Raw genomic sequence first — 23,988 nt, forward strand, 5'->3', positions numbered from 1 at the left:
TGTAGCTCAGCTGGTAGAGCACGGCGCTTGGAACGCCAAGGTAGTGGGTTCGATCCCCGGGACCACCCATACACCAAAAAAATGTATGCACGCATGACTGTAAGTCGCTTTGGATAAAAGCGTCTGCTAAATGGCATGTTATTATTATTATTATGTATCTGTCACGACTAAGAGCTATACACATACTAACACAATTGGTAGGAGACCATATCAATTCACAATGTAGTGGTCTGTAGTGTAGTGGTCTGTAGTGTAGTGTAGTGGTCTGTAGTGTAGTGTAGTGGTCTGTAGTGTAGTGTAGTGGTCTGTAGTGTAGTGGTCTGTAGTGTAGTGTAGTGGTCTGTAGTGTAGTGTAGTGTAGTGGTCTGTAGTGGTCTGTAGTGTAGTGGTCTGTAGTGTAGTTTAGTGGTCTGTAGTGTAGTGGTCTGTAGTGTAGTGTAGTGGTCTGTAGTGTAGTGGTCTGTAGTGTAGTGTAGTGGTCTGTAGTGTAGTGGTCTGTAGTGTAGTGGTCTGTAGTGTAGTGGTCTGTAGTGTAGTGGTCTGTAGTGTAGTGTAGTGTAGTGGTCTGTACTGTAGTGTCGTGTATTTTCATTGCATTTTACTATCAACACCGAATAGACCCCTGAAATTCAAATGTTATTTGCCACATGTGCCGAATACAACAGGTGTAGACCTTACAGTGAAATGCTTACTTACAAGCCCTTAACCAACAACAACAACAAAAAAGTGTTAAGTAAAACATTTTTAATAGCAAATAATTAAAGAGTGTAGTGTAGTGTAAACACAGCAGTAAAATAAAATAACAGTAGGGAGGCTATATACAGGGGGGTACCGGTACAGAGTCAATGTGCTGGGGCACCGGTTAGTCGAGGTAATTGAGGTAATATGTACATGTGGGTAGAGTTAAAGTGACTATGCATAGATAATAAACAGAGTAGCAGCAGCGTAAAAGAGGGGGGGGGGGCAATGCAAATAGTCTGGGTAGCCATGATTAGCTGTTCAGGAGTCTTATGGCTTGGGGGTAGAAGCTGTTAAGAAGCCTTTTGGACCTAGTCTTGGTGCTCCGGTACCGCTTGCCGTGCGGTAGCAGAGAGAACAGTCTATGACTAGGGTGGCTGGAGTCTTTGATAATTTTGAGGGCCTTCCTCTGACACCGCCTGGTATAGAGGTCCTGGATGGCAGGAAGCTTGGCCCCGGTGATGTACTGGGCCGTACGCACTACCCTCTGTAGTGCCTTGCGGTCAGAGGCCGAGCAGTTGCCATACCAGGCGGTGATGAAACCAGTCAGGATGCTCTCGATGGTGAAGCTGTAGAACTTTTAAATCTGGACCTCGAAGCCATTTCCACTGCTCTAATCAGGGACAGCTTTAGACCTGGCACACCAGGTGGGTGCACTAATGATCAGATAGAACAGAAAACCAGCAGTAGTCCAGACGTCGTAGGGTAAGAGTTCAATACTCCATGAACAGGTTAATACGGCCGTCTCAACACCGGATGTTGCTGTGCTCTCTGTCCGTTCACAATAATTTCCTCTGTGAGAGTCATGTGACCAGCTAGCCCAAAATAACCTGGACTGGACTCGACATGCTAGATGGCCAGAGAGAGAGTGTGTGTGTGTGTGTCTCCGTTTCCCTGCATGTGTGTGTGTCCGTGCCTCTGTGTGTGTGTGTGTCCTTCCCTCCGTCTGCGTGAGTGTGTGTCCTGGCTCCCCCCCAGCAGGAGATGTTGTGCCGCCATCTTATTTAAACACAGCTCAGTGCACACTCACCCGGTGTCCACTGTGTTTGGTCAACACACACTCTCTCTGCCCGCCTACACACACTCTCTGCCCGCCTACACACACTCTCTGCCCGCCTACACACACTCTCTGCCCGCCTACACACACTCTCTGCCCGCCTGCACACACTCTCTGCCCGCCTGCTCCAAGCTGAGTGCGACGTCTAGACGTGATTGATCTGGTGCAACACATCTTTCTAGCTCAGAGGGAGAGGAAGGACCAGGGTGGTATTCACTTGGTTCGAAATGGAAGAAAACGGGTCCATACAGAGAGGGACGATCTGAACTTGAACCAATGAGAAACACTCATGTCCATTTCCAGGTTTCATAATGAAAACTTCTCAGTAGACGGGGCTAGGAGGAACAGGGGATGTGGGCGTCTCCTCTCTCTCTCTCTCTCCGTCATTCCTTTGAGCCCATTTAGCCACTAGAACATTCTTTGAGGTGTGTGTCATCAAGCTGAATTGGCAGACCCTCACTGCCTGTGTACTTTCCCAAAGACACTTTATGGTACATAGCATAGGTTAGGTTTATGAGCGGTTATCTGTGGTAACAAGACCAAACCTCCGACCTGAGAGTTAAGTCAAAACATGGAAGAATAAAACCAAACCCTGTCTGTGTTCTGTCTGGGGGGGTTGAGAACGGACCACTGTAACTAATGGACATTAAAGTTGCATTGTGTTGTTATCTACTTAAATCTGTCATTTCTAGGAGTTCACGTCAGGGTGAAGGGCAGATTGTGTTTTTCCTTCCAGATTCGAACGCATTCCTGTGTTATGATGCCAAACAACAGCTCTATTTCATCACAGCATGGCTCTCAGTGCTCTGTAGATAGTTTTACCTTCAGGTCTTTAGTTCTTTATGGAAACATAGAGGTTAGGGTGTACTCAAAAATTTTAAATGTTTTTTTACCCAACATGTTTTTGGGGGGTGTTTCCAATGGGAACTGAGAGCAGGGTAAGTGTTAAAAGTCTTGAATCAATGCGAGTGGCTGTTTGCATATGGAGTGGTCCACTGGGTGTTGTATATGGAGTGGTCTACTGGGTGTTGTATATGGAGTGGGCTATGATCCTCCTCTCCAGTCCATGATGCTCCTCTCCAGTCCATGATCCTCCTCTCCAGTCCATGATGCTCCTCTCCAGTCCATGATGCTCCTCTCCAGTCCACGATGCTCCTCTCCAGTCCACGATGCTCCTCTCCAGTCCACGATGCTCCTCTCCAGTCCACGATGCTCCTCTCCAGTCCATGATGCTCCTCTCCAGTCCACGATGCTCCTCTCCAGTCCACAATGCTCCTCTCCAGTCCACGATGCTCCTCTCCAGTCCACGATGTTCCTCTCCAGTCCATGATGCTCCTCTCCAGTCCATGATGCTCCTCTCCAGTCCATGATGTTCCTCTCCAGTCCATGATGCTCCTCTCCAGTCCATGATGTTCCTCTCCAGTCCATGATGCTCCTCTCCAGTCCACGATGCTCCTCTCCAGTCCACGATGCTCCTCTCCAGTCCACGATGCTCCTCTCCAGTCCACGATGCTCCTCTCCAGTCCACGATGCTCCTCTCCAGTCCACGATGCTCCTCTCCAGTCCACGATGTTCCTCTCCAGTCCATGATGCTCCTCTCCAGTCCATGATGTTCCTCTCCAGTCCATGATGTTCCTCTCCAGTCCATGTGACCTGAGATGCAGCTCGTCCTTGTGTGCTAACGAATAAACAGTTAGGCCTGTGTTTGTCAGTGTGCCCTGAGCCGGTGTTGATTGGCTGACAGGCGTTGGTTTTAGCTTGGCCTCACTCTGCTCTGCTCTACTGCTCTCCACATGTCATCGCTAGGGAGGAGTCCCCTCCCCCTCCCCTGTTGTGTCTGCCAAACCACAGATCAGAGTTAACCCTTCAACCGCCGCTCCGCAGACTGCTACACACACACACAGCCATGTGAGTGAGCGCCTCACTAAGCAGGCTCGCACAACCAACCGTCTACTTTGAATGTTGTCTGTCTGCCTCACTAGTTGTCTGTCTACCTCACTAGTTGTCTGTCTGCCTCACTAGTTGTCTGTCTGCCTCACTAATTGTCTGTCCGCCTCACTAATTGTCTGCCTGCCTCACTAGCTGTATGTTTGCCTCACTAGTTGTCTGTCTGTCTGTCTCACTAGTTGTCTGTCTGCCTCACTAGTTGTCTGTCTGCCTCACTAGTTGTCTGTCTGCCTCACTAGTTGTCTGTCTGCCTCACTAGTTGTCTGTCTGCCTCACTAGTTGTCTGTCTGCCTCACTAGTTGTCTGTCTGTCTCACTAGTTGTCTGTCTGTCTCACTAGTTGTCTGTCTGTCTTGCTAGTTGTTTGAACCGCAAACTCATTTTCGGCCTGTTGCGCTTCCACTGACCTGTAGAAACGGTCACTGTCACTGACTTAGTATTTATACTTTCTGCTGCAGCAGTTTTGCAAGGCATTTTCTTTTACTTTTGTTTTTGTTTATGACACTGCTGATTGGCTTGCTCAGTAGTTTCTTGCCACACACTGATTACTGTAATAAAGGTGAATAGGAACCTGATCAAACCAGTGGAACGTTATGCCCTCTGCTTACTAGAAGTTGTCTAAATCACAGCTAACCTTCGTAGTCTGGGTACTGCAGTTCAGACGATGGCTTTCCTACGCAAGGCGAGAACTCATGCCCCGCAGTGGCTGTGAGAGTTCTCCTGAATGTGTTTACACGTTCAGCTGTAAAAAGAGGAGCGCACGAGACGAGTGCCCAAAGCAGGGGGATGAGGGGCGGTGGAGGGGTGGCAAACTATTAAAAGGAAGGTTCGCTTCTTCACGGTTTTATGACAGGACTGCTTCCTGATGGCTCATGGAAGTTCCAACACACAAAGGGTGGACTTTGCTATATCTACTGACACACTGTCTTGTTCTCTCGCTCTCTCTCGCTCTCTCTCTCTCTCTCTCGCTCTCTCTCTCGCTCTCTCTCCCGCTCTGTCGCTCTCTCTCTCTCTCTCTCTCGCTCTCGCTCGCTCTCTTTCTCTCTGTCGCTCTCGCTCTTTCGCTCTGTCGCTCTCTCTCTCTCTCTCTCTCTGTCGCTCTCTCTCTCTCGCTGTCTCTCTCGCTGTCTCTGTCTCTCTCTCTCTGTCGCTCTCTCTCTGTCGCTGTCTCTCTCTCTCTCTGTCGCTGTCTCTCTCTCTCTCTCTGTCGCTCTCTGTCGCTGTCTCTCTCTCTCTGTCTCTCTCTCTCTCTGTCGCTCTCTCTCTGTCGCTCTCTCTCTCTCTCTCTCTCTCTCTCTGTCGCTGTCTCTCTCTCTGTCTCTCTCTCTCTCTCTCTCTCGCTCTCTCTCTCTCTCTGTCGCTCTCTCTCTCTCTCTGTCGCTCTCTCTCTCTCTCTCTCTTCCGCTCCTTGATCTCCGCTTGTCGTTTATTAATAATACATAGTTGTTATATCGCTTTTCTAAAACCCTTTGATCATCCCTCTCTCCTGTCGTTTAATTGAGCCCCCTCTCCTTTTCAGGGTAAACCAGACCTGAACACAGCACTTCCTATCAGACAGACAGCCTCCATCTTTAAACAGCCCGTCACCAAAGTGGACTTTGCTATATCTACTGACACACTGTCTTGTTCTCTCGCTCTCTCTCGCTCTCTCTCTCTCTCTCTCGCTCTCTCTCTCGCTCTCTCTCCCGCTCTGTCGCTCTCTCTCTCTCTCTCTCTCGCTCTCGCTCGCTCTCTTTCTCTCTGTCGCTCTCGCTCTTTCGCTCTGTCGCTCTCTCTCTCTCTCTCTCTCTCTGTCGCTCTCTCTCTCTCGCTGTCTCTCTCGCTGTCTCTGTCTCTCTCTCTCTGTCGCTCTCTCTCTGTCGCTGTCTCTCTCTCTCTCTGTCGCTGTCTCTCTCTCTCTCTCTGTCGCTCTCTGTCGCTGTCTCTCTCTCTCTGTCTCTCTCTCTCTCTGTCGCTCTCTCTCTGTCGCTCTCTCTCTCTCTCTCTCTCTCTCTCTGTCGCTGTCTCTCTCTCTCTCTCTGTCGCTCTCTGTCGCTGTCTCTCTCTCTCTGTCTCTCTCTCTCTCTGTCGCTCTCTCTCTGTCGCTCTCTCTCTCTCTCTCTCTCTCTCTCTCTCTCTCTCTCGCTCTCTCTCTCTCTCTGTCGCTCTCTCTCTCTCTCTGTCGCTCTCTCTCTCTCTCTCTCTTCCGCTCCTTGATCTCCGCTTGTCGTTTATTAATAATACATAGTTGTTATATCGCTTTTCTAAAACCCTTTGATCATCCCTCTCTCCTGTCGTTTAATTGAGCCCCCTCTCCTTTTCAGGGTAAACCAGACCTGAACACAGCACTTCCTATCAGACAGACAGCCTCCATCTTTAAACAGCCCGTCACCAAAGTGGTGAACCACCCCAGCAACAAGGTGAAGACAGACCTGCAGAGAGCCACAGAGCAGCCCAGACAGGTGAGACATACACGCTGAGTAACTGAATCTCTGCAGTGACTGGTACTTTATTGCCCAGAGGGAGGGCTTGATCAGGAGACGCAGCCTGCATACAAAATGGTGAGCGGTCACTGGCTATCATTGGGGACAGTAGCTGGTAACTGCCAACCCCGTTGAGAGATTTTCACAGCAATCTAATCTTGTTTAAAACGGCAAACTCCTGACTTGGAAAATAGTTGCAAATGAAGACTCTCTAGTTGTGAGTTTTGAACCGGTCTGCAGCCAGACATCCTGCCTCAGGCTCCTGACACCTCTCACTGTCTAGTGGGTACTATGTAGGCCAGCCACACCGTCATGCTAGTTACACACAGAGCAAAGCCAGCTAAACCCATTATATAAGCCCTGTAACTGAACTGAGGTGTCATGTCTGGCGTCGACCACTAGAGGCCACTAAAGAACGCTGTAGCTCCTCACTGTGTTACAGCAGCATCACGCTGAGACTGGCACTGTGGGAGCCGTTATAGAGCCAGTCATAGTAATTATAGAGCCAGTCATAGTAATTATAGAGCCAGTCATAGTAATTATAGAGCCAGTCATAGTAATTATAGAGCCAGTCATAGTAATTATAGAGCCAGTCATAGTAATTATAGAGCCAGTCATAGTAATTATAGAGCCAGTCATAGTAATTATAGAGCCAGTCATAATAATTATAGAGCCAGTCATAGTAATTATAGAGCCAGTCATAGCCATTATAGAGCCAGTCATAGTAATTATAGAGCCAGTCATAGCCGTTATAGAGCCAGTCATAGTAATTATAGAGCCAGTCATAGTAATTATAGAGCCAGTCATAGTAATTATAGAGCCAGTCATAGTAATTATAGAGCCAGTCATAGTAATTATAGAGCCAGTCATAGTAATTATAGAGCCAGTCATAGTAATTATAGAGCCAGTCATAGTAATTATAGAGCCAGTCATAGTAATTATAGAGCCAGTCATAGTAATTATAGAGCCAGTCATAGTAATTATAGAGCCAGTCATAGTAATTATAGAGCCAGTCATAGCCATTATAGAGCCAGTCATAGTAATTATAGAGCCAGTCATAGTAATTATAGAGCCAGTCATAGCCATTATAGAGCCAGTCATAGTAATTATAGAGCCAGTCATAGTAATTATAGAGCCAGTCATAGTAATTATAGAGCCAGTCATAGCCATTATAGAGCCAGTCATAGTAATTATAGAGCCAGTCATAGTAATTATAGAGCCAGTCATAGCCATTATAGAGCCAGTCATAGCCGTTATAGAGCCAGTCATAGTAATTATAGAGCCAGTCATAGTAATTATAGAGCCAGTCATAGTAATTATAGAGCCAGTCATAGTAATTATAGAGCCAGTCATAGCCGTTATAGAGCCAGTCATAGTAATTATAGAGCCAGTCATAGTAATTATAGAGCCAGTCATAGTAATTATAGAGCCAGTCATAGCCGTTATAGAGCCAGTCATAGTAATTATAGAGCCAGTCATAGCCATTATAGAGCCAGTCATAGCCATTATAGAGCCAGTCATAGCCATTATAGAGCCAGTCATAGCCATTATAGAGCCAGTCATAGCCATTATAGAGCCAGTCATAGTAATTATAGAGCCAGTCATAGTAATTATAGAGCCAGTCATAGTAATTATAGAGCCAGTCATAGTAATTATAGAGCCAGTCATAGTAATTATAGAGCCAGTCATAGTAATTATAGAGCCAGTCATAGTAATTATAGAGCCAGTCATAGTAATTATAGAGCCAGTCATAGTAATTATAGAGCCAGTCATAGTAATTATAGAGCCAGTCATAGTAATTATAGAGCCAGTCATAGCCATTATAGAGCCAGTCATAGTAATTATAGAGCCAGTCATAGTAATTATAGAGCCAGTCATAGTAATTATAGAGCCAGTCATAGCCATTATAGAGCCAGTCATAGTAATTATAGAGCCAGTCATAGTAATTATAGAGCCAGTCATAGCCATTATAGAGCCAGTCATAGCCGTTATAGAGCCAGTCATAGTAATTATAGAGCCAGTCATAGTAATTATAGAGCCAGTCATAGTAATTATAGAGCCAGTCATAGCCGTTATAGAGCCAGTCATAGTAATTATAGAGCCAGTCATAGTAATTATAGAGCCAGTCATAGTAATTATAGAGCCAGTCATAGCCGTTATAGAGCCAGTCATAGTAATTATAGAGCCAGTCATAGCCATTATAGAGCCAGTCATAGCCATTATAGAGCCAGTCATAGCCATTATAGAGCCAGTCATAGCCATTATAGAGCCAGTCATAGCCATTATAGAGCCAGTCATAGTAATTATAGAGCCAGTCATAGTAATTATAGAGCCAGTCATAGCCATTATAGAGCCAGTCATAGCCATTATAGAGCCAGTCATAGCCATTATAGAGCCAGTCATAGCCATTATAGAGCCAGTCATAGCCATTATAGAGCCAGTCATAGCCATTATAGAGCCAGTCATAGCCATTATAGAGCCAGTCATAGTAATTATAGAGCCAGTCATAGTAATTATAGAGCCAGTCATAGCCATTATAGAGCCAGTCATAGCCATTATAGAGCCAGTCATAGCCATTATAGAGCCAGTCATAGCCATTATAGAGCCAGTCATAGTAATTATAGAGCCAGTCATAGCCATTATAGAGCCAGTCATAGCCATTATAGAGCCAGTCATAGCCATTATAGAGCCAGTCATAGCCATTATAGAGCCAGTCATAGCCATTATAGAGCCAGTCATAGCCATTATAGAGCCAGTCATAGCCATTATAGAGCCAGTCATAGCCATTATAGAGCCAGTCATAGGCATTATAGAGCCAGTCATAGCCATTATAGAGCCAGTCATAGCCATTATAGAGCCAGTCATAGCCATTATAGAGCCAGTCATAGGCTAGCGTCTAGCTGAGCGGAAACAGATCTGTGTGAGTCATCAAGGCTGCATTACATCTGAGCACCATTTTCTCCACCTGCAGTGAATGGCAGACGTACTGTAAGTGCTAGAGGAGTCAGTGAACCTGAGTAGCAGAAATGACAGACCTCTAGGCCCTGTACTACCATGTACAGAACATCCAGAGAGCCTCTAGGCCCTGTCTGCCATGTACAGAACATCCAGAGAGCCTCTAGGCCCTGTCTACCATGTACTTAACATCCAGAGAGCCTCTAGGCCCTGTCTACCATGTACAGAACATCCAGACAGCCTCTAGGCCCTGTCTACCATGTACAGAACATCCAGAGAGCCTCTAGGCCCTGTCTACCATGTACAGAACATCCAGACAGCCTCTAGGCCCTGTCTACCATGTACAGAACATCCAGAGAGCCTCTAGGCCCTGTCTACCATGTACAGAACATCCAGAGAGCCTCTAGGCCCTGTCTACCATGTACAGAACATCCAGAGAGCCTCTAGGCCCTGTCTACCATGTACAGAACATCCAGAGAGCCTCTAGGTCCTGTCTACCATGTACAGAACATCCAGAGAGCCTCTAGGCCCTGTCTACCATGTACAGAACATCCAGAGAGCCTCTAGGTCCTGTCTACCATGTACAGAACATCCAGAGAGCCTCTAGGCCCTGTCTACCATGTACAGAACATCCAGAGAGCCTCTAGGCCCTGTCTACCATGTACAGAACATCCAGAGAGCCTCTAGGCCCTGTCTACCATGTACAGAACATCCAGAGAGCCTCTAGGCCCTGTCTACCATGTACAGAACATCCAGATAGCCTCTAGGCCAGGGGTGTCAAACTCATTTTAGCTCAGGGGCCACATGGAGGAAAATCTATTCCCAAGTGGGCCGGACCGGAAAAATCATGGTATATATAACTTAAAAACAACAACTTCAGATTGTTTTCTTTGTTTTAATACAATCAACATACAACATAAAGCTGGAGCCTGAGGACAGTGTGTCCAAAATAGTACAAGCACAACATCACTATTAATCATAAAACACGTCAAGTTTATTTGAAAATTCTAAAGAAAAAGAACACACAAACACACAATGCCTCAGTGATTAACAGAACTGTTTCACAGATCACAGAACTATATCAGGGTGTCATTTCTCAGGCAGAAATGTAGATACAAATAATGAAATCCTGTTCCCCAAACAAGTGCAAGAACCACAGAGTCAAGAATAGGTTAAATATACAAATAAAATAAAATCAATTAAAAACAATAGCACATCAACATAAAAACATATAAACATAAAGCTGGAGCCTGAGGACAGTGTCCAAAAGCACAACATCACTATTAATCATAAAACACCTCAAGTTATTTGAAAGTTCTGAGGACAAAGAACAAACAAACACACAATGCCTCAGTGATTCACAGAAGTATATCACAGATCACAGAACTATATCAGGGTGTCATTTCTCAGGCAGAAATGTAGATAAAAATAATGAAATCCTGTTCCCCAAACAATTGCAAGAACCACAGAGTCAAGAATAGGTTAAATATACAAATAAAATAAAATCTATTAAAAACAATAGCACATCAACATAAAAACATATAAACATAAATCTGAAAGCGTTGCTCAAACTCCCGTAACAGTCCAGTTATTTTATCTTTGAACCGCTTCATGTCTGCCACATGTTGGGTCGCGCACACATTTTTCAGACAGGGGAAGTGAGCTGCATCACCACCGGCAAGTTGCGTCTCCCACAATGACAGTTTCAACTTGAAAGAACGTATGCTGTCATAATACTGCGTGACAACTTTGTTGCGCCCTTGCAGCTGTTTGTTCAAGTTATTCAGGTGCTCTGTAACATCCACCATAAATGCAAGGTCCGGCATCCATTCTGCGGAATGAAATTCTAACACTGGTTTGCCCTTTTCTTCCATGAACTGTTCAATTTCTTCTCGTAAATCAAAGAAACGCCTCAGCACAGCACCTCGGCTTAACCATCTTACCTCAGTGTGGTATGGCAGGCCATAGATGTGGTCTTTCTCTCTGAGAAGGCTGTCAAACTGACGGTGATTCAGGCTTCTGGATCGGATGAAATTAACAGTTTGGATGACCACCTTCATGACGTTATCCATCTTTAATGACTTGCAACACAAAGCCTCCTGGTGCAAAATACAGTGAAAAGTCAAAAAATCACGTCCTCCATTTGCAGATTGCACTTTCTCTCTGAACTTTGTCACAACGCCTGCTTTTTTCCCGATCATTGAGGGCGCACCATCTGTAGCCAGGCTGACAGCGCGGGACCAGTCCACTCCAACCCTGTCCAGCGCGCCGACGAGTGCGGTAAAAATATCAGCTGCTGTCGTTGTATCTGTCATCGGCACCAACTCCACAAACTCCTCGGTGACGGTCAATGTGTCATCAACTCCGCGGATGAAAAAATGGCCAGTTGTGCAACATCCGTAATGTCCGTGCTTTCATCAATTGCAACCGAAAACGCAATAAATGACTTTACTTTTTGCTTCAACTGGCTGTCCAAATCCACTGAAAGATCGGAAATCCTGTCTGCAACTGTGTTTCTTGTCAGGCTGATATTTGCAAAAGCCTGCCGCTTTTCAGGGCACACAATCTCCGCTGCCTTCATCATGCATGTTTTTACAAATTCACCCTCACTAAATGGTTTTGAAGCCACTGCGATTTCATTAGCAATGAGGTAGCTAGCTTTCACTGCAGCGTCACTGATGTCTCGGCTGTGAGTAAACACAGACTGCTGTTTCTTCAGACCCGCCAACAGTTCATTCACCTTCTCTCATCTCCGCTGTCCTTGAAAGTTGTCATATTTGTCGGCATGAAGACTCACATAGTGGCGACGAAGGTTATATTCTTTCAGCACTGCAACATGCTCTGAACACACCAAACATACAGCTTTCCCATTCAATTCCGTGATTAAATAGGATGACCATTTTTCTTGGAACACTCTGCACTCTGCGTCCACTTTTCTCTTTTTTGACAGAGACATATTGGGGCAATGAGGGTGCCAAAGCACATAATGTTAAAAGTAGAAGCCGTAATAAATATCGCGGGCAAAACAAAGTAGCTCATTGGCTGCACGTGCTTGACCTACTTGCTCTGCCCCGGTATAAACAGTTTGCTTGCTTAACACAATTGCTATTGCGCCATCCAGTGGACGCAATTGGAACAGCAGTTTATTTAACTGAAAAATTGCAGCGCATTTTTATACTTAAAAAAATAAAAATAAATAAACTTTTTTTTTTTTTTTTTTTTCTAAATCATCTCGCGGGCCTGATTAAACCCGTTTGCGGGGATGCTCCGGCCCGCGGGCCGTACGTTTGACACCCCTGCTCTAGGCCCTGTCTGCCATGTACAGAACATCCAGAGAGCCTCTAGGCCCTGTCTACCATGTACAGAACATCCAGAGAGCCTCTAGGCCCTGTCTACCATGTACAGAACATCCAGAGAGCCTCTAGGCCCTGTCTACCATGTACAGAACATCCAGACAGCCTCTAGGCCCTGTCTACCATGTACAGAACATCCAGAGAGCCTCTAGGCCCTGTCTACCATGTACAGAACATCCAGAGAGCCTCTAGGCCCTGTCTACCATGTACAGAACATCCAGAGAGCCTCTAGGCCCTGTCTACCATGTACAGAACATCCAGAGAGCCGCTAGGCCCTGTCTACCATGTACAGAACATCCAGAGAGCCTCTAGGCCCTGTCTACCATGTACAGAACATCCAGAGAGCCTCTAGGCCCTGTCTACCATGTACAGAACATCCAGAGAGCCTCTAGGCCCTGTCTACCATGTACAGAACATCCAGAGAGCCTCTAGGCCCTGTCTACCATGTACAGAACATCCAGAGAGCCTCTAGGCCCTGTCTACCATGTACAGAACATCCAGAGAGCCTCTAGGCCCTGTCTACCATGTACAGAACATCCAGAGAGCAGTGAATCACAGTTAGTGATGCCACACTGAGTGAGTGTGGAAATGAAGCGCAGGTGGATGTTTTTGTTTTTTGTTAGTGTTTGTGTGTGTTAGTGTCTGTTAGTGTGTGTTAGTGAGTGTGTGTGTGTGTGTGTTAGTGTGTTAGTGAGTGTGTGTGTTAGTGTGTGTGTGTTAGTGTGTGTTAGTGTGTGTGTGTTAGTGAGTGTGTGTGTGTGTGTGTGTGTTAGTGTGTGTGTGTGTGTGTGTGTGTGTGTGTGTGTGTTAGTGTGTGTATGTGTGTGTGTGTGTGTGTGTTAGTGAGTGTGTGTGTTAGTGAGTGTGTGTGTTAGTGTGTTAGTGTGTGTGTGTGTGTGTGTGTGTGTGTGTGTGTTAGTGTGTGTGTGTGTTAGTGTGTGTGTGTGTTAGTGTGTGTGTGTTAGTGTGTGTTAGTGTGTGTGTGTTAGTGAGTGTGTGTGTGTGTTAGTGTGTGTGTGTGTGTGTGTGTGTGTGTGTGTGTGTGTGTGTTAGTGTGTGTATGTGTGTGTGTGTGTGTGTGTGTTAGTGAGTGTGTGTGTTAGTGTGTGTGTGTGTGTGTGTGTTAGTGAGTGTGTGTGTGTGTGTGTGTGTGTTAGTGTGTGTGTTGTGTGTGTGTGTGTGTGTGTGTGTGTGTGTGTGTGTGTGTGTGTGTGTGTGTGTGTTAGTGAGTGTGTGAGTGTGTGTGTGTGTTAGTGTGTGTGTTAGTGTGTGTGTGTGTTAGTGAGTGTGTGTGTGTGTTAGTGAGTGTGTGCGTTTGCAACGCCAGGGTTGTGGGTTCGATTCCCACGGGGGCCAGTATGAAAAAAATTATAACTGTAAGTCGCTCTGGATAAGAGCGTCTGCTAAATGACTAAAATGTAAGTGTAAGTGTGTGTGTTAGTGAGTGTGTGTGTGTGTGTGTGTTAGTGTGTGTGTGTGTGTGTTAGTGTGTGTGTGTGTGTGTGTGTTAGTGTTAGTGTGTGTGTTAGTGTGTTTGGGTGCTTGTATTATCGTATACATGATGAAGCCTCACCAGATGAATGTCAGCCAGCCATTCAGTCAGCCAGCCAGCCAGCCAGTTAGTCAGCCAGTTAATCAGCCAGCCAGTTAGTCAGCCAGCCAGCCAGCCAGTCAGCCAGCCAGTCAGCCAGCCAGTTAGTCAGTTAGTCAGTCAGTCAGCCAGCCAGCCAGCCATTCAGCCAGCCAGTCAGCCAGTTAGTCAGCCAGTTAATCAGCCAGCCAGTTAGCCAGCCAGTCAGCCAGCCAGTTAGTCAGCCAGTCAGTCAGTCAGCCAGTTAATCAGCCAGTTAATCAGCCAGCCAGTCAGTCAGTTAGTCAGTCAGCCAGTTAGTCAGTCAGTTAATCAGCCAGCCAGTTAGTCAGCCAGTTAGTCAGCCAGTCAGCCAGCCAGCCAGTCAGCCAGCCAGTCAGCCAGCCAGCCAGTTAGCCAGCCAGTCAGTCAGCCAGTTAGTCAGTCAGTTAATCAGCCAGCCAGTTATTCAGCCAGTTAGTCAGCCAGTCAGCCAGCCAGCCAGTCAGCCAGCCAGTCAGCCAGCCAGCCAGTTAGCCAGCCAGTCAGTCAGCCAGTTAGTCAGTCAGTTAATCAGCCAGCCAGTTAGTCAGCCAGTCAGTCAGTCAGCCAGTTAATCAGCCAGTTAATCAGCCAGCCAGTCAGTCAGTTAGTCAGTCAGCCAGTTAGTCAGCCAGTTAATCAGCCAGCCAGTTAGTCAGCCAGCCAGTCAGTCAGTCAGCCAGTTAATCAGCCAGTTAGTCAGCCAGTCAGCCAGCCAGCCAGTCAGTCAGTCAGTTAGTCAGTCAGTCAGCCAGCCAGCCAGCCAGCCAGTCAGCCAGTCAGCCAGCCAGCCAGTCAGCCAGCCAGTTAGCCAGCCAGTTAGCCAGCCAGTCAGCCAGCCAGCCAGTCAGCCAGCCAGTCAGTCAGTCAGCCAGCCAGCCAGTCATGAGGAGGGTTAATGGAATGTATCAGGGCATTCTCTCTCTCTCTCCCACCAATAGGCTGCTTCTGTGTCATTGGGACAATCTGCCTACTCAGCAACTTCTCTTCCCATGACACCCACCCCCTTTCCTCGTTGCTGGGGAGATCATTCTGTCCCCCTACACACACACACACACACACACACACACACACACACACACACACACACACACACACACACACACACACAGTTGTTGTTAGGTTTGAACTTTTTGGGCTTGGGCTATGTTAAGTAGTGTCACCACTGTCCTGCCACAGCACAACACCATTCCCTTATCACGACAACACTTCAGGCTCTCTACAGAGTGGCTGGCTGTTTCACTGACAACAGCAGACTACAGAGTCAAAGTGCTCCCTTCCCCGTACCGGCTCTATCTGTGGTCTGAGGACAGCGAGGGACATTTAGCCTAGCGGCTCTATCTGTGGTCTGAGGACAGCGAGGGACATTTAGCCTAGCGGCTCTATCTGTGGTCTGAGGACAGCGAGGGACATTTAGCCTAGCGGCTCTATCTGTGGTCTGAGGACAGCGAGGGACATTTAGCCTAGCGGCTCTATCTGTGGTCTGAGGACAGTGAGGGACATTTAGCCTCTGTTAGGCTGTCTGTGTGAGGCTGAGGCTGGCTGGCTGGCAGATGATGTGACTTTAAATATGTGCTGCCTAATGAGGCCGTGAAGAAAATGGAGTGTCAGCGTGATCACACACATTTATACATGTGATGAGGAGGAGGGTGGAGGAGGAGGAGGAGGGCGGAGGAGGAGGAGGGGGAATTAACTTTTATTTGGATTTTGACATTTTCATCTCCCACCAATGACTTCCCTTAGGACCTCCTCCTCTTCCTCCTCACCTCTCTTTCCTCCTACCCCTAGTGATGACTTCCCTGAAGGCCTCCCCGCTCCTCTCCCCTGTCTCCTGAGTGGTGCAGTGGTCTAAGGCACTGCATCGCAGTGCTAGCTGTGCCACTAGAGATCCTGGTTCGAATCCAGGCTCTGTCGCAGCCGGCCGCGACCGGGAGACTCATGGGCATCGCACAATTGGCCCAGCGTTGTCCAGGGTAGGGGAGGGAATGGCCGGCAGGGATGTAGCTCAGTTGATAGAGCATGGCGTTTGCAACGCCAGGGTTGTGGGTTCGATTCCCACGGGGGACCAGTATGAAAAAAAACAAACAAAAAAAAAAATATTACAAATATATATATGTATTCACTAACTGTAAGTCGCTCTGGATAAGAGCGTCTGCTAAATGACTGTAATGTAAATGAATAAGAGATGAACTATGGATGACTCACCTTATCAAGCAGCTAACATTTGATCCAGTGCTTTAGAAAGACCCCTCCCCCCTCCTTTTCACTAAAGCTCAGACACACCGGTAGTATTGTCAAACGTTTGCCTGCCGACGGTTCTTAGCACCTCTGAACAGAGGATCAGCAGTCATTCTCTTTTGTGTTCACACAGCAAAGACCTTGGAAGTCGTCAGCCACTCAGCCAGAATAATATAATAAATCATATGCCATTTAGCAGACGCTTTTATCCAAAGCGACTTACAGTCATGTGTGCATACATTTTTACGTATGGGTGGTCCCGGGGATCGAACCCACTACCCTGGCGTTGCAAGCGCCATGCTCTACCAATTGAGCTACAGAGGACCACAGAAGGTGGCAGTAGCGTTGTTTGGCATATTGCTTATGGTCTAGATTCCAAGCTAACTGCGCTAATGTTGCTATTTTGTAGAAAGCCATTGTTTAACCTCTGAAGGATCGGACCCGTTATTTCAAATTTTTGCCTAAAATGACATACCCAAATCTAACTGCCTGTAGCTACCATTTGAAAGGAAACACTTTGAAGTTTGTGGAAATGTCAAATTAATGTAGGAGAATATAACACATTAGATCTGGTAAAAGATAATACAAACAAAAAAACCTGCGTCTTCTATTTTTCTTTGAAATGTAATAGAAAGGCCACAATATATTATTGCAGTTTAGGCGCAATTTAGATTCAGCAGTGTGTGTGCAAAGTTTCAGATTGATCCAGTGAAGCATTGCAATACTGGACTATCAAGTCTGCCCAAATGTGCTGAATTGGTCAATTGATACATTTTCAAGTACATAACTATAGAGAACATACATTTTCTATTACCATATCATTTTTGTAAGTTCACACACTCCCAGGCATGTCATACATGATGGATCATTAGCTTATACACTAACTTACACACATCTAGATGGCCGGTCGGGGTGGGTGTGGAGCAAGAGACAGCAGGGGTTCAAACTGTAGAACCCAGTTCCCACATTTGAATATAAACATTGATTTTATCAAACAAAACAATGCTACATTTTATCTCTGGGACCCTCAGGATGACAAATTTAGAGCAAGATTACTGAATGTAAGTACATTATTTACCTTCAGAGGTGAATGTATCAAACCAGTTGCCGTGCTAAGTTTTTTGTTGTTGTGCACTCTCCTCAAACAATAGCATGGTCTCTTTTCACTGTAATAGCTACTGTAAATTGGACAGTGCAGTTAGATTAACAAGAATTTAAGCTTTCTGCCCATATAAGACATGTCTATGTCCTGGAAAGTTTGCTGTTACTTACAACAGTCATGCTAATCACATTAGCGCACGTTAGCTCAACCGTCCCGTATACGGGACACCGATCCCGTAGAGGTTAATACCAGCCAGTTGGTCACAGCTAGATAACTACCTAGCAAGATGATGAAGAAACAATTAAATTCACTCTCCATAATCCCATACTGCCAGTGCCGGCCCATAGCCAAATATTTAGCTAACGTTAGCATATATGTTAGCTAGCACAACATAGCTATCTAGCTAGCTAAGGACACTGCACTAACTCAGCAGCTAACACAGGCATCTGTTTAATGGAAACTAGCTAATCCATTGTGACGTAATTATAATGTCAATACTAGCTACAGTGGTTAGCTAGCTTGGAGGCAGTATTTAGTGTTGTTAGCATTGCGTCTGTGCACTTAACTAGCTACCATCCCATAGCCTACATTGCATATGAAGTGTGACAGGCTCATCCGTGGATGTACAGAGAAAATAACCTATATATTTTTTTATTTTGTGTTGGTTCCCCTACGTGGGGGGGTTTGGGCTCTCTGATTGGACACTGACGAGCGTTGCGACTCTACAAGTAGAAACGGAAGGTCCGTCGCTACCGGTTCCGCACGCAGCAGGTACCGCTTCTGTTCTAGCAAGAGAAGGAACGGCCTTCCACTGTGATGAGTACCTATCGGCCGTCTATCGGCAGTGAGATTCTCTGTGTGTTTCATGCTTAAAGGCCAGAGAGAAAGAGATTCCTGTTTCATCTGCTGCTGCTGTTGCTAGCATACACATAAATACACGGGGGTAGAAGGATTACTTTATCCTATCCCAGGTGTTCCTTAAAGAGGTGGGGTTTCAAATGTCTCCGGAAGGTGGTGAGTGACTCCGCTGTCCTGGCGTCGTGAGGGAGCTTGTTCCACCATTGGGGTGCCAGAGCAGCGAACAGCTTTGACTGGGCTGAGCGGGAACTATGCTTCCGCAGAGGAAGGGGAGCCAGCAGGCCAGAGGTGGATGAACGCAATGCCCTCGCCTGGGTGTAGGGACTGATCAGAGCCTGAAGGTACGGAGGTGCCGTTCCCCTCACTGCTCCATAGGCAAGCACCATGGTCTTGTAACGGATGCGAGCTTCAACTGGAAGCCAGTGGAGTGTGCGGAGGAGGGGGGTGACGTGAGAGAACTTGGGAAGGTTGAACACCAGACGGGCTGCGGCATTCTGGATGAGTTGTAGGGGTTTAATGGCACAGGCAGGGAGCCCAGCCAACAGCGAGTTGCAGTAATCCAGACGGGAGATGACAAGTGCCTGGATTAGGACCTGTGCCGCTTCCTGTGTAAGGCAGGGTCGTACTCTCCGAATGTTGTAGAGCATGAACCTGCAGGATCGGGTCACCGCCTTGATGTTGGCGGAGAACGACAGGGTGTTGTCCAGGGTCACGCCAAGGCTCTTCGCACTCTGGGAGGAGGACACAACGGAGTTGTCAACCGTGATGGCGAGATCATGGAACGGGCAGTCCTTCCCCGGGAGGAAGAGCAGCTCCGTCTTGCCAGGGTTCAGCTTGAGGTGGTGATCCGTCATCCATACTGATATGTCGGCCAGACATGCAGAGATGCGATTCGCCACCTGGTTATCAGAAGGGGGAAAGGAGAAGATTAGTTGTGTATCGTCAGCGTAGCAATGATAGGAGAGGCCATGTGAGGATATGACAGAGCCAAGTGACTTGGCTAGGCCCCTCCCTTTAGCTCTCTCAGAGATTGCTAGGCCCCTCCCGTTAGCTCTCTCAGAGATAGCTAGGCCCCTCCCTTTAGCTCTCTCAGAGATAGCTAGGCCCCTCTCTTTAGCTCTCTCAGAGATAGCTAGGCTCCTCCCATTAGCTCTCTCAGAGATAGCTAGGCCCCTCTCTGAATGGGGGATGGGTGGTTGATCTGCTGCCATCATAGCTTTGAAGGCCTTGCTGTCCTGCTATTTATTCTCTCTTCAACACTGTTGTTGTTGATGCTGCTAGGATTTATACCCCAAGCCTGAATTAACTCTAGTTGGATAAATACCACATCCTGTTTTCTGGGGGTCCTGGATCCTCCTCTGCTCCCCATCTAACTGTTCCATCCCTCTGTTTCCTCTCCTCCCCTCCTCTCATCCCTCTCCTCTTCTCCTCTTACATTTACATTTTACATTTTAGTCATTTAGCAGACGCTCTTATCCAGAGCGACTTACAGGAGCAATTAGGGTTAAGTGCCTTGCTCAAGGGCACATCGACAAATTTTCACCTTGTCGGCTCAGGGATTAGATCCAGTGACCTTTCTGTTACTGGCACAACGCTCTTAACCACTAAGCTACCTGCCTCTTCTCATCACCCCTCTGTTTCCTCTCCTCCTCTCCTCTTCTCATCACCCCTCTGTTTCCTCTCCTCCTCTCCTCTTCTCATCACCCCTCTGTTTCCTCTCCTCCTCTCCTCTTCTCATCACCCCTCTGTTTCCTCTCCTCTTATCACCCCTTTGTTTCCTCTCCTCCTCTCCTCTTATCACCCCTCTGTTTCCTCTCCTCCTCTCCTCTCCTCTTAGCACCCCTCTGTTTCCTCTCCTCCTCTCCTCTTCTCATCACCCCTCTGTTTCCTCTCCTCTTCTCATCACCCCTCTGTTTCCTCTCCTCCTCTCCTCTTCTCATCACCCCTCTGTTTCCTCTCCTCCTCTCCTCTTCTCATCATCCCTCTGTTTCCTCTCCTCCTCTCCTCCTCTCACCACCCCTCTGTTTCCTCTCCTCCTCTCATCACCCCTCTGTTTCCTCTCCTCCTCTCCTCTTCTCATCACCCCTCTGTTTCCTCTCCTCCTCTCCTCCTCTCATCACCCCTCTGTTGTGTTTGCAGCTGTTCTGGGAGAAGCGGTTGAAGGGCCTGAGGGTGTCAGACATCACAGAAGAGGTGCTCAGGACCATGGAGCTTCCCAAAGGTTTAACAAGTAGGAGCACAGCCTGCATGCTCTCTGTTTATGTATCTGATGTTAATAATAGTAATATAATAATTCATGTTATATTATCTTACAATTATAATGGTATTTTATCCATTATTTGTTATATCTAGTCACATATTTACTATAAATTAAATACACTGTACTGTGAGATAGAACACATCAAAGTAAACAATGAGGTATGTGAGGCTGTCTGTCTGCCTGCCTGCCTGCCTGCCTGCCTGCCTGCCTGCCTGTCTGTCTGCCTGCCTGCCTGCCTGCCTGCCTGTCTGCCTGCCCGACCAGAAGGGGTTGGTGGGTCTGACTATGGTTATGGTCCTGACCGTGTTCCTGCGGTGTTGTCCCGTACCAGGTGTGGGTCCAGACACGTCAGACGAGACGCTCCTCTCTGCTATCTCCAGCGCCCTCCACATGAGCTCCTCCCCCATCACGGGACAGACGACCTCGGCCGCAGAGAAGAACCCTGCTGTCTGGCTCAACACGTCACAGCCCCTCTGTAAGGCCTTCATAGTCACAGACCAGGACATCCGGTAAGACATGTGTGTCTGTCTGTGTCACCGACCAGGATACACAGTAAAATGTCAGTCCTGTGTGTGCATGCGTGTGTGTGTGTGTGAGAGAGAGAGCGAGAGAGACAGACAGAGACAGAGCGAGAGACATAGAGAGAGACTGAGTGTGAGTGTGTGGGAGAGCAGGTAGATGTGCGGTACGTCAATGTGCTCTGAAGTCACTAAACAAAGCGATGGCACCTGCTCAGTGTACTTTCTTCCCAGGCAGTACTTTTTCACATTTCTACTGTGGACAAGTATTTTTATTATTTTCACCACGTGTGCATACATAACCACCATCCAATGTGCACTAGACGTCTTCACGTGTCCAAAATGTTGGACCCGTTCCGAAATGGATCCAACCCGATAGGCATAAATTATTTTAAAAAATAAAAATGTTTTACTGAGACACGTTCTGAAAAGGATAACCAGACCCAAACAGACCAGTGCTGGTCTGCGCATGTTCTGAGGACGCGGCTAGGGATGCCGTTTGGGCCGGCAGCATTGCGAGGGTTAACACGCTTAAATGTTTGACTCACGTCGGCCACGGAGAACGAGAGCTCACAGTCCTTGGGAGCGGGCCGTGTCGGTGGCACTGTGTTATCCTCAAAGAGGGCGAAGACGGTGTTTAGCTTGTCTGGGAGGAAGACGTCGGTGTCCGCGAAGTGGCTGGTTTTCCCTTTGTAGTCCGTAATTATATGTAGACCCTGCCACATACGTCTGGTGTCTGAGCCGTTGAATTGCAACTCCACTTTGTCTCTATACTGATGTTTTGCCAGTTTAATTGCCTTGCGGAGTGAGTAGCAACACTGTCTGTATTCTGCCATATTCCCAGTCACCTTGCCATGGTTGAATGCGGTGGTTCGCGCTTTCAGTTTTGCGCGAATGCTGCCATCTATCCACGGTTATTGGTTTGGGTAGGTTTTAATAGTCACAGTGGGAACAACATCCCCTATACACTTCCTGATGAACTCAGTCACTGTGTCCGTGTATACGTCAATGTTATTCTCATAGGCTACCCGGAACAAATCCCAGTCCACGTGATCAAAACAATCTTGAAGCATGGATTCCGATTGGTCAGACCAGCGTTGAATAGACCTTAGCACAGGTACTTCCTGTTTGAGTTTCTGCCTATAGGAAGGGAGGAGCAAAATGGAGTCGTGATCTGATTTGCCGAAGGGGGAGTAACAGTGGTTGAGCGTTTTAGCAGCGCGAGTACTACAGGCAATGTGTTGGTAGAACTTTGGTAGCGTTTTCCTCAAATGTGCTTTGTTAAAATCCCCAGCTACAATAAATGCGGCCTCAGGATATGTGGTTTCCAGTTTGCACAAAGTCCAGTGTAGTTCCTTGAGGGCCGTCGTGGTATCGGCTTGAGGGGGAATATACACGGCTGTGACTATAACCGAAGATAATTATCTTGGGAGGAAATACGGTCGGCATTTGATTGGTATTCTAGGTCGGGTGAAGAAAAAGGACTTGAGTTCCTGTACGTTACCACAATCACACCTTGAGTAGTTAATCATGAAACATACACCACCGCCTTTCTTCTTCCCGGAGAGTTCTTTATTCCTGTCTGTGCGATGTACTGAGAACCCAGCTGGCTGTATATCCCGAGAGAGCCATGATTCTGTGAAAAAAAAACAAAAAAATGAAATACTGCAAAGTTGCTTAGGAGCTAGAAACAGAGCTGCCTTGTCTGTCGGCGCCATCTTGCTCAAGTCATTGTTTATAGGGAAAATACGAACAGGCTATTATATTGTTGCATTAAATTACATGTTTGCATCTCGTCCTTTTGATGGTTTGAGTGCCTGGCCTACCGGGAATTCTACTATACTGCGACAAACGCAACATTACTTAATTTGGCTAAAGAAAATGGCTCAACAGAAAAACATATTTTTGCATATTTAAAGAACTGGTTTAAACCTTCACAAATGTTTTGAATAGGCCTATATTGCAGCAATTACCAACAAAGGCAAGTGCCTACCGTAAGCAAATGACAGCAATAGGCTAATGCTATTTCTTTTACAGCAGGAAACTAAATACACATCACAAAATTAAAGACAGTTCAAACTTAATTTAGCTAACTAAAATGTCTCAACAAAATGAAACAAAACACTTTTTTCAAGAACTGGTTAACAAAAGATAATAAATACGAAAATAAATAATAAAAAGATAGAAAATTGCATCAAACCTGAATAGCGAGATTCACACGGTCCATGTGGCCGTGCCAACGTTCTTCTCATGATTCACACGGTCCATGTGGCCGTGCCAACGTTCTTCTCATGATTCACACGGTCCATGTGGCCGTGCCAACGTTCTTCTCATGATTCTCACGGTCCATGTGGCCGTGCCAACGTTCTTCTCATGATTCACACGGTCCATGTGGCCGTGCCAACGTTCTTCTCATGATTCACACGGTCCATTTGGCCGTGCCAACGTTCTTCTCATGATTCACACGGTCAATTTGGCCGTGCCAACGTTCTTCTCATGATTCACACGGTCCATGTGGCCGTGCCAACGTTCTTCTCATGATTCACACGGTCCATGTGGCCGTGCCAACGTTCTTCTCATGATTCACACGGTCCATTTGGCCGTGCCAACGTTCTTCTCATGATTCACACGGTCCATGTGGCCGTGCCAACGTTCTTCTCATGATTCACACGGTCCATTTGGCCGTGCCAACGTTCTTCTCATGATTCACACGGTCCATTTGGCCGTGCCAACGTTCTTCTCATGATTCACACGGTCCATTTGGCCGTGCCAACGTTCTTCTCATGATTCACACGGTCCATGTGGCCGTGCCAACGTTCTTCTCATGATTCACACGGTCCATGTGGCCGTGCCAACGTTCTTCTCATGATTCACACGGTCCATTTGGCC

General features: G+C 47.0%; 1 protein-coding gene across 1 annotated transcript in view; it reads left to right on the forward strand.

Moving 5' to 3' along the window:
- The window catches only part of LOC311123102 (methyl-CpG-binding domain protein 2-like), a gene marked incomplete at its 5' end in the record, with an annotated part of 70,888 nt that overhangs the window by 8,316 nt on the left and 38,584 nt on the right, over positions 1 to 23,988 (forward strand). Inside the window, 3 exons of the mRNA XM_084197376.1 lie at positions 6,045 to 6,182; positions 20,461 to 20,551; positions 20,913 to 21,090. Coding sequence (XP_084053502.1) covers positions 6,045 to 6,182; positions 20,461 to 20,551; positions 20,913 to 21,090 — 407 coding nt within the window. The remainder of the gene's footprint in view (positions 1 to 6,044; positions 6,183 to 20,460; positions 20,552 to 20,912; positions 21,091 to 23,988) is intronic.

This window comes from Coregonus lavaretus (assembly GCF_964263955.1).
Source record: "Coregonus lavaretus genome assembly, contig: HAP1_SCAFFOLD_1817, whole genome shotgun sequence".
Taxonomy (NCBI): domain Eukaryota; kingdom Metazoa; phylum Chordata; class Actinopteri; order Salmoniformes; family Salmonidae; genus Coregonus; species Coregonus lavaretus.